General features: G+C 38.3%; 1 protein-coding gene across 7 annotated transcripts in view; it reads right to left on the reverse strand.

Moving 5' to 3' along the window:
* rbms3 (RNA binding motif, single stranded interacting protein) overlaps positions 1-13,478 on the reverse strand; it is a 291,895-nt gene that overhangs the window by 117,440 nt on the left and 160,977 nt on the right. For all 7 annotated transcript variants that reach the window (XM_073872380.1, XM_073872379.1, XM_073872375.1 and 4 more), the window contains exon 4: positions 5,528-5,619. In XM_073872380.1, the coding sequence (XP_073728481.1) occupies positions 5,528-5,619 (92 nt within the window). The remainder of the gene's footprint in view (positions 1-5,527; positions 5,620-13,478) is intronic.

A 13,478-nucleotide genomic window follows, 5' to 3' on the forward strand; every position in this document is an offset into this window, starting at 1 on the left:
TGACATGGATCACTAATGTGTGCTTCAGGGCGCACTGACATTATCCAAACCATGCCCCAGCGCGATTGTCACCCCTCCCTACTCCCCCAGGTGCACGCAGTCACACTGTACTTTTTATCGATCCGAGTCCGGGTGCGCTTTCGCCATTAAGATGTGATTATTTTGAAAAAATGCAGGAAGTAAAGCTGTCTCTTAACACTGGAACCCACCGTAATGATAAGTTGGTGTTTTTTATTCGGAGTCATGTGGTGCGCGATTACAGACAGCCCTCTCACATGTCATCATATTGCTTAGTTGTCACGTGTGCAGCTCGGACATTCATGTAAACCCGCTGCTCGCATCAAAAGGTTTTTACGGAGGTAGATGAAGGTGAGTGGTCGCACAACTGACGTCTTCACCTTTTGAATCGCGCTCAGGCGTGATTGTGCTCACACCACAGCCTTCCGCGCCTGAGCCCAAGTGAACCGCGCTACGGCCCACCTCTCCAACCCGGCCGCGGCGCGATTAACCAATCCGTGCCCGGGCACGGAACAGAGCGATCACACTAGTCAAACGAACCAGGCTTTGGGGGTCAAATGCGCCCGAGCATGGTTTGGTTTGGATAGTGTGAGTGTGCCCTCAGTTTCTTCATTTTTACAAATTTCCGACTTCCATCATTTGCAATGTTTCTAGTTGCATCTTTAGTGATTTTGCAACGTGCCAAATCAGCTTGCATGCACTTAGAGGGTTCTGCAGAAAAAGACTGTCAAATTTGTTAAAGGAAAACACCACAGTTTTTCAATATTTTACTATGTTCTTACCTCAACTTAGATGAATACATGCCTATCTTTTTTTCAATGTATGCACTTTTAATATTTGTACAGCGCTTCTTGAATGTGTTAGCATTTAGCCTAGCCCCATTCATTCCTATGGCTCCAAACAAAAGTTTTATTTTGTGCCACCATACTTACTCAAGTAACATTCTTTAAATAGGGAAAATATGGAAGTGTTTAGTGGTTTCAAAATTCATCCCTGTTTGGATCCTAAGGAATGAATGGGGCTAGGCTAAATGCTAACACATTCACGAGGCGCTGTACAAAAATTAAAAGTGCACGCATTGAAAAAAAAGATAGGTATGTATAAATTCGTCTAAGTTGAGGTAAGAACATAAAATGTTGATAAACCTTTAAATACCAATGAAATGACTTAAGTGACATTTGTGAAAATAAGGCATTTCAATTAATGACTAATGACCTTGCTATTAAAGTGAAATTATTGAACCTAAACATAAGACCCTGATTAAAAAAATGCAAAGGTTTTTGTATATGTTTGCATATGTTTTCTTAGATTAGCAAATCTTTTCAAATAATAGCACTATGTGGCAGTAATACATGTCTCATAAATATTTCAACATACCAAAGGATTCTGCAAGGGTCTTTTCAGTGCAATATGTTATTATATTATTCCTTGAATATCTAAAGGTGAACATGAATACCACAGTCGAGTTTATTTGTATCTTTAGACGAAAACACCGCTTTGAATTTACATACTCTAAAAGCAGGCTTTCGTGTTTTCCCATAACTCTCTACAAAACACATTTTGACCTAAACCCCCGAATGCGTTTCTACCTCAAAGAAATTCTCTACAATAAGCATGGACAGCTACACAAGCGTGTCTCAGAAGCTGGATACGCTGGCGAAATAACGTTAAGAGGTCGGTTTTCCTGCTCGGAGGCATTGGTAAAGTGAGAGAATTCTTAATGAAAACAGGTTTAATAGGGCAGAGGGAAACTCTTCGATTGCACTCCTGTTTAATTTAATGAGCCTTAAGCCAGGCGATTTAGTTCTTTTAATTGCCCTTCTCTCATTGTTAAAAAGACGTATGTGGCCATCTTCCACAGCGTAAAGTCCTCTGAACAACAGTTTAGTTTCTTACGCATGGGAAGGCCTCAACAGTTCCTCCTGTATCCCACTGAAAACAACACAGCACAATAAAAAGTCATTTTAAAATTATTTTGGACTTTTAGATTACACAGCTGTTTCTGTGAAATTCATATTCAGCTCTGACTATTTTAATGAAGTGGGAAGAGATGAGAAGGAACTTTGCTGACTGGTTCATGCTATAAGCTAACTAACTTTTTCATAAAACTCAAAGCTTCTAAATATTAAGCTTTTAATGTATGAAATGAGAGTAAAATTTAGTTTATCACCAATGTAATAAACCTCATAAGTAACTTATTCGGGAAGCTCTACGCTGTTTGTCAAATTGTCAAAATATGTACCCAAGCTGTTACTAAAGGCAGTATGTACCGTTAGGTACAGAAATGTATACATTTGGTACAAATACACTCACCTAAAGGATTATTAGGAACACCTGTTCAAGTTCTCTTTATTGCAATTATCTAATCAACCAATCACATGGCAGTTGCTTCAATGCATTTAGGGGTGTGGTCCTGGTCAAGACAATCTCCTGAACTCCAAACTGAATGTCAGAATGGGAAAGAAAGGTGATTTATGCAATTTTGAGGGTGGCATGGTGGTTGGTGCCAGACGAGCCGATCTGAGTATTTCACAATCTGCTCAGTTACTGGGATTTTCATTCACAACCATTTCTAGGGTTTACAAAGAATGGTGTGAAAAGGGAAAAACATCCAGTATGTGGGAATCCTGTGGGCAAAAATGCCTTGTTGATGCTAGAGGTCAGAGGAGAATGCACTCGTTACAACCAAGGTATGCAGCAAAGCAATTGTGAAGCCACAACACACACAACCTTGAGGCGGATGGGCTACAACAGCAGAAGACCCCACCGGGTACCACTCATCTCCACTACAAATAGGAAAAGAGGCTACAATTTGCACAAGCTCACCAAAATTGGACGGTTGAAGACTGGAAAAATGTTGCCAGGTCGGATGAGTCCCGATTTCTGTTGAGACATTCAGACGGTAGAGTCAGAATTTGGCGTAAACAGAATGAGAACATCGATCCATCATGCCTTGTTACCACTGTGCAGGCTGGTGGTGGTGTAATGGTGTGAGGGATGTTTTTTTGGCACACTTTAGGCCCCTTAGTGCCAATTGGGCATCGTTTAAATGCCACGGCCTGCCTGAGCATTGTTTCTGACCATGTCCATCCCTTTATGACCACCATGTACCCATCCTCTGATGGCTACTTCAAGCAGGATAATGCACCATGTCACAAAGCTCGAATCATTTTAATTTGGTTTCTTGAACATGACAATGAGTTCACTGTACTAAAATGGACCCCACAGTCACCAGATCTCAACCCAATAGAGCATCTTTGGGATGTGGTGGAACGGGAGCTTCGTGCCCTGGATGTGCATCCCACAAATCTCCATCAACTGCAAGATGCTATCTGTTAATATGGCCAACCTTTCTAAAGAATGCTTTTGGTACCTTGTTGAATTAATGCCCCGTAGAATTAAGACAGTTCTGAAGGCGAAAGGGGGTCAAACACAGTATTAGTATGGGGTTCCTAATAATCCTTTAGGTGAGTGTATGTACCTTTGAGATACTAATTTATATCTCTGAGATACTGATATAAACTCTTAAGGTGCAACACTGTACATTATAAAATATGTTGGAATAAGTATAGTATGCAAAGCACACAGTAATTTGGTAATGTACAGAATTTACAGTAATTGCATTCAATTATTTAATCAACAATTTTCTTAATTTATTTTTTTTGAAATATAAAGGTATCACTTTGAAATAAGGTTAAATTTGAGGAGCTCATACGCCAAAGCCGCTAAACGCCACCTCTGTCAAAAACAGGATAATGATATTAAAGGGGACATACCATGAAAATCTGAATTTTTTCTTATTTAAGTGCTATAATTGGGTCCCCAGTGCTTTTATCATACATATAAGATCAACCCAGTAACTTAGTTTTGGTAAACCATTCTCCACAAGCATGTAAAAAATAGGTCATTGAAATTTGGCTCCCCTGGTGATTTCAGAAGGGGATAATACCGCCCCTTAATCTGCAATATCCAACCATGCCACTGCCATTTAGTGCAGAGATCAGCTCATTTGCATGTTTTTGCACACACCTACAAAGATACAATTTGAACATGTTATAATAAATTATCTATATGATATTTTGAGCTAAAACTTCACATATGTACTCTGGGGACACCAAAGATTTATTTGACATCTTAAAAAAGTATTGTGAAATGTCCCCTTTAACCGAATGCTCTCGGCACGTATTATACGTCATCAAATACTTTCCCTTCAATTAAGTTAATCCCGGCCTCAGGCCATTCAGAAATACTGGTTTGTTGGCAGAATCCATTAAGAGTCTGATAGAAAATACTGATTTACAAGAAAACATGTCAGATGCACTTCATTTAATAATACAGACATCCCACCGTGCAAAAACTCACTATAATAAACAACTATAATAATTTATTTATTATTGTTATATTATGTTATATTATAACTTCAATATATCATGATTCTCTCATCTCCTAGCTTCTATAATTGTTTATCCTCAGATATTTTTGCAATAAACAGTATTCATTGCTAAACCATAAAGGATGAGATACTGCCTTAAAAAAACCTAACTTAGCAGGCAGTATAATTATGTTGCCTACCTTCTGGAACAGCCTATGATGCCTTAATATACTGGCTAGGATCACAGAGTTTTGGAACAGATCCTATGAAGAGCCTCCAAAATGATTATCAAATCTTCCTACTAATTAAATGCAGTTTGGAACGACGGTTTAAGTCTGTAAACCAAGCAAAACGGGAAAACCGTGTAATGTAAGCCACATAAAAATGTCAAGTGTAAATGCATGCATGTGCCAAAGCGCCGCCTCTCTCTCTCCCTCAGTGTAAGATGACCTGTCTGTTTCATATGAGGCATGCTGTGTTGCACAGAGCTCTGACAGGCACGCATTTAAATGGGATTTCAGATACACAAACCATCTGCATCCTGACAGCACGCACGCTTATGAATATTAGAGGACAGATGCTTTAAACAACTGTGCGTGCGTCTGTATGTGAACACTGGACGTCGGCCTACACGAGTGTATTTCCACCACTTCCTGTCAATCGAATGTATACTTCCTGCGCAGATGTTTACCATACCGACATATTTATTATCGTATTCATCTTCCACGTAATCATCAAAAAAATCATTGCAAAAACAAAATTGTTAACCTTAAGGTAGCTTTACCTGCCAGTACCGCTTCAAAACCATCAATACAGACCATCTAGACTTGTCTAGCAAGGTTCGGAGACCAAGTAACACCCTTACACTTGTTTAAGAGGTTATTTCTGGTTAGCACTGGACTTCAAGGTCATATCTTAAGCAGGTGTGATGTCAAATGTTGGGTTTAAACTTTTACCATGCAACCATTCGGTCAAAAATGGCTCTTCTATGGCATCATGTAACACTTTGATTTAACATCAAGCATCCCGTGTGGCTGTGTGACTTCACACAATATTTTCCTTTTAAGGAGAACACCAAAACGACTTGATTCTAGTCACGACGCGCGTGTTTAGGGCACGGCGTAAAGCCCAGCTTACCTTTGCCATCTGTGCCTGCACACCACTGGCCTTCAGGGACGCTACAGCTTTCTGCGCGGCCGCCGGACTGTCGAAATCCACAAAGCCATATCCTACACACAGAAAAAAAGAGATAAGAGTGAGTTATTTATACCCGTTACAACACACATGTCTATGTTTGTGCCAAAACTGAAAAATTCTTTATCAGACATAAATCAGATGTGTTTATCAGATTTTGAATGTATGGGTCAAAACAAGAATGCTCCGTTATTTGTCTTATCACGCAGATCGTGGAGAGAGTCTGCATGTTTGAGCACAGTCGCTTGAGTCTGCGTGTGTGCGCACGGGGCGACAGGAAACAGCCATTTTGTTCAAGGCTTATGCTTGTCAACTATTTCCTCAGTAACAGGACAGAGGAAGATTCACCCTGACCTCACCCCTCCCGCAGTCACTCTTTTACCAAACATGTCTGCCAAACAGGCAGACAGGGAGAGAAAATGATCTGTGACTTCCTTTACAGAGTATTATAATAAAACATTGCAGTGACAGTTATGTTAAGTATTGAAATTGTTTGGCTTATGCAATTGTTTGGATATGCAAACACACACATACATACATACATACATACATACATAAAGTGCATATGCTCGAGTATTACATTACCAACGCAAAATCATGGGTTTGACCCCCAGGGGACACATAAACTAATATAAAAAATGCATAGATTGAATGCAGTCCAAGTCGCTTTGAATAAAACGCCTACCAAACGACTTACAGATGTATAAATATGTATTTACATGTGTGTGTGTGTGTGTGTGTGTGTGTGTGTGTGTGTGTGTGTGTGTGTACATACATATATAAATATACACATATATACATAATACATTTTATTGTTTAATCTATAATTTTTTTCTACCAGTATATGTGTTTCCTGGGATCAAACGCAAATTTTGCACCAAGTACATACATTGTACATATAGAGTATATAATCCGTATTTCAAACCCTGCTGTACAGTATGGTAACACTTTACTTCAAGGGGTGTTCATAAGACTGACATGACACATTCATAATCCTACCCAGTCTCACAAAATTATGTACCTATAGTCACGTAATTTTTTATTCTTTTTCATGATACTGTCACGAATTTCCGTGTTTTTTCGGGATCGTATCACAAATTTCTGTTTACTGTATGTGTCATTGTCATGTATTGGTTACTCAACTGCTTTTTCCTACTTTCAAACCATTTTCACTTTGGTATAGGGTTAGATTTGGTGTTTGCATTAGGATGTCACTTTAAGTATTGGTTTATACTATTTTTTTCGCATTTATTTTTTATATTTTCCAAATTTTAAACCATTGTCGCCTGGCGTTAGGGTTAGAGTTGGGTTTGGATATGTCAATTTATGTAAATCTATCCCTAAACCAAAGAGAAAATGGTAAGAAATTAGGACAAAACAGTTGAGTAACCAATACAGTGACAGTGACACATAAACAGAGATTCGTGATACGATCACGAAAAACACGGAAATTCGTGACAGTATCACAAAAAAATACGTGACTATAGGTACATCATTTCGTGTGACTGGGCTGTCATAACCATGACATGACACGACACGTGTTATGAACATGAAGGAGATTTTATGCACGTTTATGACAACTAACCAATACATCATAACTTGTCATGACAACTTGACATTACCAAGACAACATACATGACAACTTTTTACCAGTGATACAAATTGAATTTGTCATTAAAATGTCATTAAGTGTTAAAACTCTGTCTTATGGTTTTATAATGAATATTTTTCTTGACCTCAACTACAGTGGTACAAATATATTTTTTGTCATTTAAATACTCTGTCAAATAGTTTTATAACAACATCATGAATATTCTTTAAAATTCATAATGTTTTTTTTAAGTTTCCTCCATGTGTTTAACAAATAAATCAGGCCCGGGGTGGGTAATTGGGAGAACCGGGAGAATTCCCGGTGGGCCGCTTCACTTTTGGGCCGGTCGAGTTTTTTTTTTTACATTTGTCACGTTAGTGAGTCTATCTTCTCTTAAATGACACTTCACACGTTTCGCATTGACAGCACGCAGCCTCTGCATGGGTTGTACCATGTGAGGGAGTTTTCCCCTCCCCTCCCATAGAGTTGGTTTCAGTCCATAGCACGTCCCAGAAAACTTTTCTCCGGTAGGCTGGGCCGGCCCTCTGAGAGGAGGAGGGCGTAAAAACAGGTTGAAGAAAAAGTCCATTGAAGGAGGATGCTGCCAAATGTGCCAAACTTGCAGATTTATTTTCAAGAGGACAAACAAAAGTGACAACAACAGGTAACTTAAAGAGAAATAAGCCTAGTAATGATTAGCATTAGCAACGTAATTATTCGGCTAATGCCGTTGTCAAAATATTTATAGCAATGCTGACATCGCGGGCACGCGCGTCGAATTTCTGGGTCGAAGAATATGTTTCAGCCCACGCAGTACTTTTAAATGTGTGTCATGCAATATCCACTTCTCGCCGCAAGGTTGTAGTATGTTTTTACTAAATACGACAATAAATAGGTCAAGTCCGACCACCGGAAGGGTTTGATATTTTTAACTTTCAACTCGGAGGTGTTTTTAATTCACAGCAACTGTTTAAACATTTGTGTCAGTTTTAACCGGGCGGTGTGCTTCCACTAAGCTCTGGTCTCTAATGACAGGTATATGGACCCAAATAAATATGTTTTATCTTGGTCCTGAAACATTGTACTCTGAGTCTATGGTGGAGAAGGTATTTAAATAAACCGCGGAAATTTCGTAGTCGCGTATCTATTAATCTGTCAGAACGTCCACTGCATGTATCTTTCTAAAAACCATGGTTACCATGGGTCTGATGCACATTCCAACTTAAGTTTGATGCCCATTCCAACTAAAACAGTAAATGTTTATAATTTACTTTGAAAGTACTAATAAAATTCTACCTTCTGTTAAAATTTCATGCAAATATCTGATAAAATGAGAAAGTTACAAGCAAAAACATGTGAATAAGCAGCATTTCGGTCACACACATTCCATAGACATCCATATATAACTTTTTCCTCTGATTTCTAATATTAAAAATGTCATAACTTTCTTAATACTCGACAGATTTTTACAATCCTTGTTTCTTTGCAAATGGGAATGTCTGCTCTGTCTAGTCATGTCAAATTTAGAGTTTTGGGTTTTTTGAAAATTTTGTCACCTACTATTTACAAGCCAACATTTTTTTTTTGTTAAAATATTTGCCTTTTGTTTATACATGGCGATTCATAGACTTTGCAAATATTATGCAAGCAGCTTCTGAGCAGTAGATAAGCCAGTTCCCTTTTGTGTTCCCAGTCAAAAATTACCAGCCGAAAAAAAGCTTATAAATCACTTGTTATGCTATATATTTACCCAATATTGGATTCAATATTTATGTCAAATTGTTTTCTTTTTTAATTAGGACTGGGTTTTATATTTCTTTTTGCATCTGATTAATCATAGTCTAATAATTTATCATCTAATAATCTCATCATAATCATCATCTAATAATTTATCAACCTTTCCTTGTGGAATAGACTCTAAAAAGGGCTGGATTATTTTTGACCCATAATGGGTAAATATTGGACAGAACACGCTGCTGGGTTAAAATTGACCCAATGCTGGGTTGTTTTAACCCAACTGTTGGGTTATTATTAATCCATGGTTGCATAACAACAACCCAACATTGGGTTATTTTTAACCCAGCATGTGTTCTGTCCAATATTTACCCATTATGGGTCAAAAATAACACAGCCTTTTTAGAGTGCAGAGGAATATTTTTGTGAACTTCTCATCTTAAGTGAAATATTATTTAACTTTTACCTTATTTGTTTTACCATGATATTAATAAAAACTATAATAAGAGCTGAAATGTTGCTTTATTTGTCCAATTTGAATTTTTTTTAATAACACTATGGAAAATTTGGGCCGGTCTTAGGCCTGAAACTCCCGGGCTGAAAAGTGGCCCCACTCCGGCCCTGAAATAAATGATTCAATAATAATGATAATAATAATTAAGATTAATAAAATTATACTTTACTGCATTTGGAGACCGATTCCCCTAAAATTAAATGAAAACAGTACAATAATGGGTTAAGCCATGCAGGGTTGGGTCCATATTGCTGCAAAGTTAATTACATTAAATTAAATAAAATGAATTAAATGTTTTTTTAGTTTTTCTTCTATCTCTGAAAATTTCAGAACCCTCGCGTGAGGAATAACAACTTCTGTTAGTTGTCAGTTTTTTATGTACTGTGCACATACGTAAAGTTAAGCATAATCTTTTGACGTGTCTGTTTCATTTTGTTAAGGTATTTGAATTTATTTGACATAGTACTAACACTTAATGATATTTAAATGACAGTTTAATGTAATGTTAACCCATAAAGCTGATAATTATTCTGCTATGTCATGTTTATGACAGATCTATTTGAAGCTATAACATATTGTTTAATGTCAAGTTGTCATAACAAAGACAACTCAAACAATGTCATCTTTGCATTAAAAATGACATAATTGTACAAATGACACTTAATGACATTTGTCATAAATGTGCATAAAATCTTCTTCATGTTCATGACACATGTCATGTCATGATTATGAAGGTGACATGTCAGTCTTATGAACACCTTTTTAAGTAAAGTGTTACCTACAGGACATATAAAATATATACAACTTATAAATACACTTTACTTTTAAATATAATATTTATTTTACTTTATTCAGAATCACCTTTATTATCAAGTACTGTGGGTTTGCATGTACAAGGAATTTTCTTGATGTAATGGTGCATAATGACAGTAACAAATACAATACAATAAAGAAGGAAATATTAAGAAATGTTCAGTATCAAAAGATATAAAGGTACATTTACTGTACATTAGTGCAGGATGTAAAAGTGGGCCAAGTGAAAAAGCACACAGTTGAGGTGGTAAGGTGCATTTGATAGTATGAGTTGTGTACATATGTGATAACAGTATGGTTTTGTTTGTGTACCCAACCCCATGTCCATGATGTGTCATGGTTTGTTTTTGCAGTTTTCCCTTTTAGCTCTCTTCTTGTTGACAAACCCTTCATCAGCTCATATATGAAGTGAAATAGATTAACAGCGAGTGACTGAGGGTTTTGCTGACCCTCGGCACATCTGAGGCACTTTTGAGGGACTGTGTCTTCATTCAGCGGAGGCATTCTGACCATAAGCCTCTCTAAACTCTAAACACACACATTCTCAAAGCCTGACTGACATTCGAAACCACAGATGGTAGAAAGTCGAGCTTTCGAGAGCCCGTGAAGGGTTTAAGCCAACAGCTCTATATGCCAAACATATGTGTTCGCTTACGCACACACACCTCGCATACAGAACAACACGCCATCCGCTTTGAAGTCGCCCACCAAACATGGAAGTAAGAAAGAGAGGGAGAAAGATCTCTACAGCGGAGATTTCATCCAGCCAGATGTCCCAAAGACTGCAGATGTTTCATAAGCCTAAGAAAACAGAGCGTGTGTGTGAGAAAAAGGATTTCCAGTAGACTGTTCTTCATCCAGAAAGAGGAACACTTCTGGTTTGAAAGAAAGCTGCGAGCATTCCTGAGGTCACTGACCAAGAGAGCTAAACAGCAGGCATCAGGAAGTGGGCTGGGAAAGATCCAAGTTGAAGAATGTTGGGATCAATTCCTATTAACAACGTGACGCCCAGTACCGGAACAGGCCTCAAACGGAACCCGGCGCAGAGCTGATAGATAAAAGTGCGTGTTTGTGTGTAGTACATCACGCACATTGGGGTTTTGGATGGAAGCCTTGCGTAATTAAATCCATAAATACAAATTCGCTTCGAATGAGTGCACGTATTCTGTTTTCGGTTTCGTTCCAACACCAAACACACAACCGGACCCCTCTCTCTTTCTCTCTCTCTCTCTCTCTTTTGCGTGCACGCTCAGATTGTGGGAAAAAGATTCCCAAGACACGCATACTATCGCATTTATCTGCAGCTAATTCCGATTTGAAAAGGAAAGAGAGAGACTGAAAGAGAGACCTTGTCGTCATGCTGGTGTGTTGTACAACACACAAATATTTACACTCGCTTGGTCTAATGAGAGGCTCGTGATTGAGCCAAAGAGAAACACACCCTTCTCCGTCGCCTGCAAACCCCCACCCACTCCATCTGTATTTGAGGACAAGGGGAAAAAACAGCTGTCTGAAACTGAAAATGTGTTTTTTTTGCGCAAACAAGTTCGTAATTACCGTTCGGCAGAATCCTTGAAGAAAGAGTCGCCTATCAAAGCACATAATGGTTAATGCACCACCAACTACAGTACCCATTTATGGGAAACGATTAAAAACATCGCTTTATGGATAACCTACGAATGATCTTGACATGCAGGATTCAGAAGCAAACAGACCAAAAAATTGCAAACAAATCTGTCTCTATCATATGGGATTAATTGCAAGTAGGTTTAATGATCAACATCTTTGAACTAAAAGCTGAGCTGCACATCCTGGAAGGAAGTGGAAGAAAACAGGACAAACATGTACTATAAAAATCCATTCACTGACGCTTGACAAAATGTGCGATGTTAATAAAGTCGTTTTCTGATACGCCTGGCTTTCATAAGTCCTGGCTGAATCCCATCAGGGTGGAGAAACATAGCAGGGTAGGACGGTAGTAAACTTCAGGATGAGGAAGACTTTTAAAGCCCCGGAGTGGTTTCCAAACAGCCGTCTCACATGCATGTAATGCTCGTTTTAGGATGCATTTAGGATGTGCGAATATAAACAAAACAAAGCCATGCATATATACCGTACAGCACATACGAATAAAACTGCAGAAGAACAGGTCCAGGTTTGCCAGACTGTGTAGGAGGCCGGGCTGTTTATTTACAGTGTTTTCTAAAAAAAGGCACTGTCTGCTAAATCATCATTTTCGGCAGGACGCTTCCCTCGCCCCGTAGCTATTTTTAACCCCCCCCCCCAACAACAAGGCCTGGACTTTTCAAATCAACACAGGAGGAGCCCTGAGCTTTTTCTTGTGGCCAACCCTGTTTGTCACGCTAGCGTCTCATCTGGTTGTGAAGACTTCTCTCACAATCACGCAAACACGTTTTTGATGGTAGAGATGATGTTAAAGGAATAGTCTATTTTCTTAAAAAAAAAATCCAGATAATTTGCTCACCACCATGTCATCCAGGGTGTTGATGTATTTCTTTGTTCAGTCGAGAAGAAATTATGTTTTTTGAGGATTTTTCTCATTTTAATGGACTTTGGTGGAGCTCAACATTTAATACTTAACTCAACACTTAACAGTTTTTTTCAGCGGAGTTTCGAAGGTCTATAAACGATCCCAAACGAGGGATAAGGGTCTTATCTAGCAAAACGATTGTCATTTTTGACAAGAAAAATAAAAATATGTACTTTTAAACCACAACTTCTTGTCTTGGTCCTTTCCTGCGTGACCTAATGTAAATGCGTAGTGAAGTAGAGAGGTCACGTGTTACATATGAAACGCACATTTGCAGACCATTGTAAACAATAAACTGACACAAATACGTTAACTAGTATCATTCGACATACAACAACGCCGGAACTGTCCTCTTTCTCAACACTTGTAAACACTGGGGCGGAGTTTCGCGTTCGTCCTTTGTGACCTCTTGACGTCATGACGTAATGCGTGGGGTCACGCTGACGCATCACGACCGGATCTAGACGAGAAGTTGTAGTTTAAAAGTGCATATTTTTTATTTTTCTTGTCAAAAACGACAATTGTTTCGCTAGATAAGACCCTTATGCCTCGTTTGGGATCATTTATTGTCCTTTGAAATTACGTTGAAAAAAACTGTTAAGTGTTGAGTTAAGTATTAAATGTTGGGCTCTATTAAGGTCCATTAAAATGAGAAAAATCCTGCAATGTTTTCCTCAAAAAACACAATTTC

The sequence above is a fragment of the Misgurnus anguillicaudatus genome, chromosome 10, assembly GCF_027580225.2.
Source record: "Misgurnus anguillicaudatus chromosome 10, ASM2758022v2, whole genome shotgun sequence".
In the NCBI taxonomy this organism is placed as follows: domain Eukaryota; kingdom Metazoa; phylum Chordata; class Actinopteri; order Cypriniformes; family Cobitidae; genus Misgurnus; species Misgurnus anguillicaudatus.